This window comes from Asparagus officinalis, chromosome 7 (assembly GCF_001876935.1).
Source record: "Asparagus officinalis chromosome 7, Aspof.V1, whole genome shotgun sequence".
Taxonomy (NCBI): Eukaryota; Viridiplantae; Streptophyta; class Magnoliopsida; order Asparagales; family Asparagaceae; genus Asparagus; species Asparagus officinalis.
The window spans coordinates 113,355,451-113,357,739 of record NC_033800.1 but is presented as its reverse complement, the minus strand read 5'-3'; the positions used below and the strand labels follow the sequence as shown (position 1 = coordinate 113,357,739).

The window sequence follows — 2,289 nt, the reverse complement described above, 5'->3', positions numbered from 1 at the left end:
TTAACAAAGAGTTACACAAGAATTATATGGAAAATATAAAAATTAAAATTGTAAGAAAATTTAAAAAACAAAACTCACCGAGCATCTTCTAAAATTCTCATGTCTCTTGCGCTCATCATAAAGTCATCACATAAATCGGCTTCCCCAGTTCCTTCCAAATTCTCATATTCCTTACCTTCCATATCCTCTTTGATTTTTTTTTTCTTCAGTTACATTTCCGTCATCCTCTTTCTCCTTGGTTTTTTTTTGGCATCTAGCACTACGCTCTTCTAATTCTCGTAATTCTGTAGTGAGCTCATTCAACTCGTACGTCTTCTCCGCAATTAAGAAAATTAATTCAGCTTTCCTTGATTCCTATTTGACCAAAAAAAGCTAGTATTAGTACGTATACTATAGTTGCAAACATAGATACTAACAAAAGGGACATAAAATAATGAACTATTAGAGCAACGATATGTACAAATACTATTGGCGATGCCGTATGAATAAGAGGAGTATTCTCTTGGCCATTATCCGTAACCAACTTCGGGACTCTATATAATTTGTTCATAGTAGTCCTCCTCCACTTTCCAGTACTCTTCACACAAAAGAGCGGCGGTAACCTTTCAATATCTGAAGTGTACTCTAATTCCCCTACTTTTTCATAAAACCAAACCTACAAAAAAGAAACTACACATTAGCATGTGCATAAACAATAATCATTATCAAAATGAAAAGATATACAAATTAATATTCATGTAACTCACCAGTAAAACGGAGGAAAAACCACCCATGTACCCGGCATTTGAGCGCTGACCTAATTCCCGCATACTAAGAGACTTCTTTGATTTACTCATCTCTTTGCAAAGAAGAGTGAACACCGCATGGCACCAATTATATTTATGCAAAGTTGATAACTGCTCCGCATATCTAAACGCCCACAAGGGACATGTCTTACATGTCCGCGGGCATAATATGAAGCCGATAATGAAAGCCACAATAAGTTTCACACATATTATAGGGTCTTCATTAATCATATCTACAATCATCTCGGCCATTCTATCGCGCTTCCCCGAAATCACCGCCTTCTTTTCCTCATCGGCTTTCTTATAATTCTTTACAAAATAGGTGTAGATTGTATTAGCCGCTGCCCCACTCATTTTTATCGGAATTCCCTCCTTTGGCAATCCGGTAATTCGGTGAATATCATCTATACCGAACACACAATTTTTATTCCCAATCATGAATGAGCATTTATCAGGATTAAAATTTTGAATCAAGCAATCAATTGCTATTTGCTCATTGCTCAAGGATGTGGGTATATTGAGAAAGTTGTGAAAAGGTGTCGTCTGTAGGGCTTTTATGTGTCTTTCATCTAATTTTATTCGCTTATCAATTAAATCTCGAAAATAACACAAATTGGCCGGAATTCTCAAGTGTGTTATCTTAGCCCTACAAGAAAATTATAATTCAGAAAGAGTTAAAAATTAAATATATTTGGGCAAATTAAGACGCATATTAATAAGTTTATTAACACAAACATTATACATCATGGCTTACAACAAAATTATAATTCAGAAAGAGTTAAAAATTAAATATATCATGGCAAATTACTTACGAAGTTGGAGGATTATTGCATTTAGAAGAGGTAGGCTTTGATTTTGTAGAATTCGAAGACGTCGACACTTTCAATTTGTTCGAAGCCATGAGGGCTGACGTCGAGGGATTGGTCGAGCTCCGGAGGCGGCGATGAACCTGAGGGCTGAGCTCGAATGCCGTCGGAGGCATAGCTGATGATGAGGGTTGAGCTCGATGGCGAGGAGGAGTAGACGGCGATGACCCGGCGACGACGCTCAGCGGCGGCGATCTCGGGAGCTGGAGAGGAGGAGGGGAGGTGATGGCTAGGGCAAGGGGACGGCGGCGACGCTGAATGGGGACGTCGAGGGCTTGGCCGAGCTTGGGCGGCGGCGCTTTCGGGCGGTGGTGAGGAGGAGGGGGTCGGTGATGGCGACCGAATTCACGATCTTGAGCCGGCGGCGACGCTGATCGGGGGCGGCGAGCTCCGGCGGCGATTTCGGGCGCTGGAGAGGAGGAGGCGGGAGGTGATGGCGCGATCTGGGCGGGAGAGATGAGAGAGGGGTAGGGATTTTGGGGGGATGGGATTTTCAACGAAGGGCTCAGATCTCTCTGAGGGGTTTTGAATAAACGGCCCAGATCGCGCATCCTCAGATGACAGCCTACGGAGTCACCGCAGATTCACATGACCCTATATATATATATATATATATATATATATATATATATATATAT

At 41.5% G+C, this 2,289-nt stretch overlaps 1 protein-coding gene across 1 annotated transcript; it reads right to left on the bottom strand.

Annotated features, from left to right (window-relative positions):
• LOC109849662 lies at nt 126-1,513 on the bottom strand. The gene is made up of 3 exons (XM_020419521.1): nt 747-1,513; nt 461-655; nt 126-354 (listed from the first exon to the last, which is right to left on the bottom strand). The coding sequence occupies exons 1-3, from the start codon at nt 1,221-1,223 to the stop codon at nt 172-174; spliced, it is 855 nt and encodes a 284-aa protein (XP_020275110.1). The 5' UTR covers nt 1,224-1,513; the 3' UTR covers nt 126-171.

What these genes read in the sequence shown, in the direction of transcription:
- LOC109849662 (XM_020419521.1), bottom strand. Translation starts at nt 1,223, where the DNA reads ATGATTGGGAATAAAAATTGTGTGTTCGGTATAGATGATATTCACCGA. An exon ending in GTTTTTCCTCCGTTTTACTG is followed by an intron (nt 656 to 746) that starts GTGAGTTACATG and finishes TCTTTTTTGTAG; the next exon opens with GTTTGGTTTTATGAAAAAGT. An exon ending in CGGCATCGCCAATAGTATTT is followed by an intron (nt 355 to 460) that starts GTACATATCGTT and finishes TTGGTCAAATAG; the next exon opens with GAATCAAGGAAAGCTGAATT.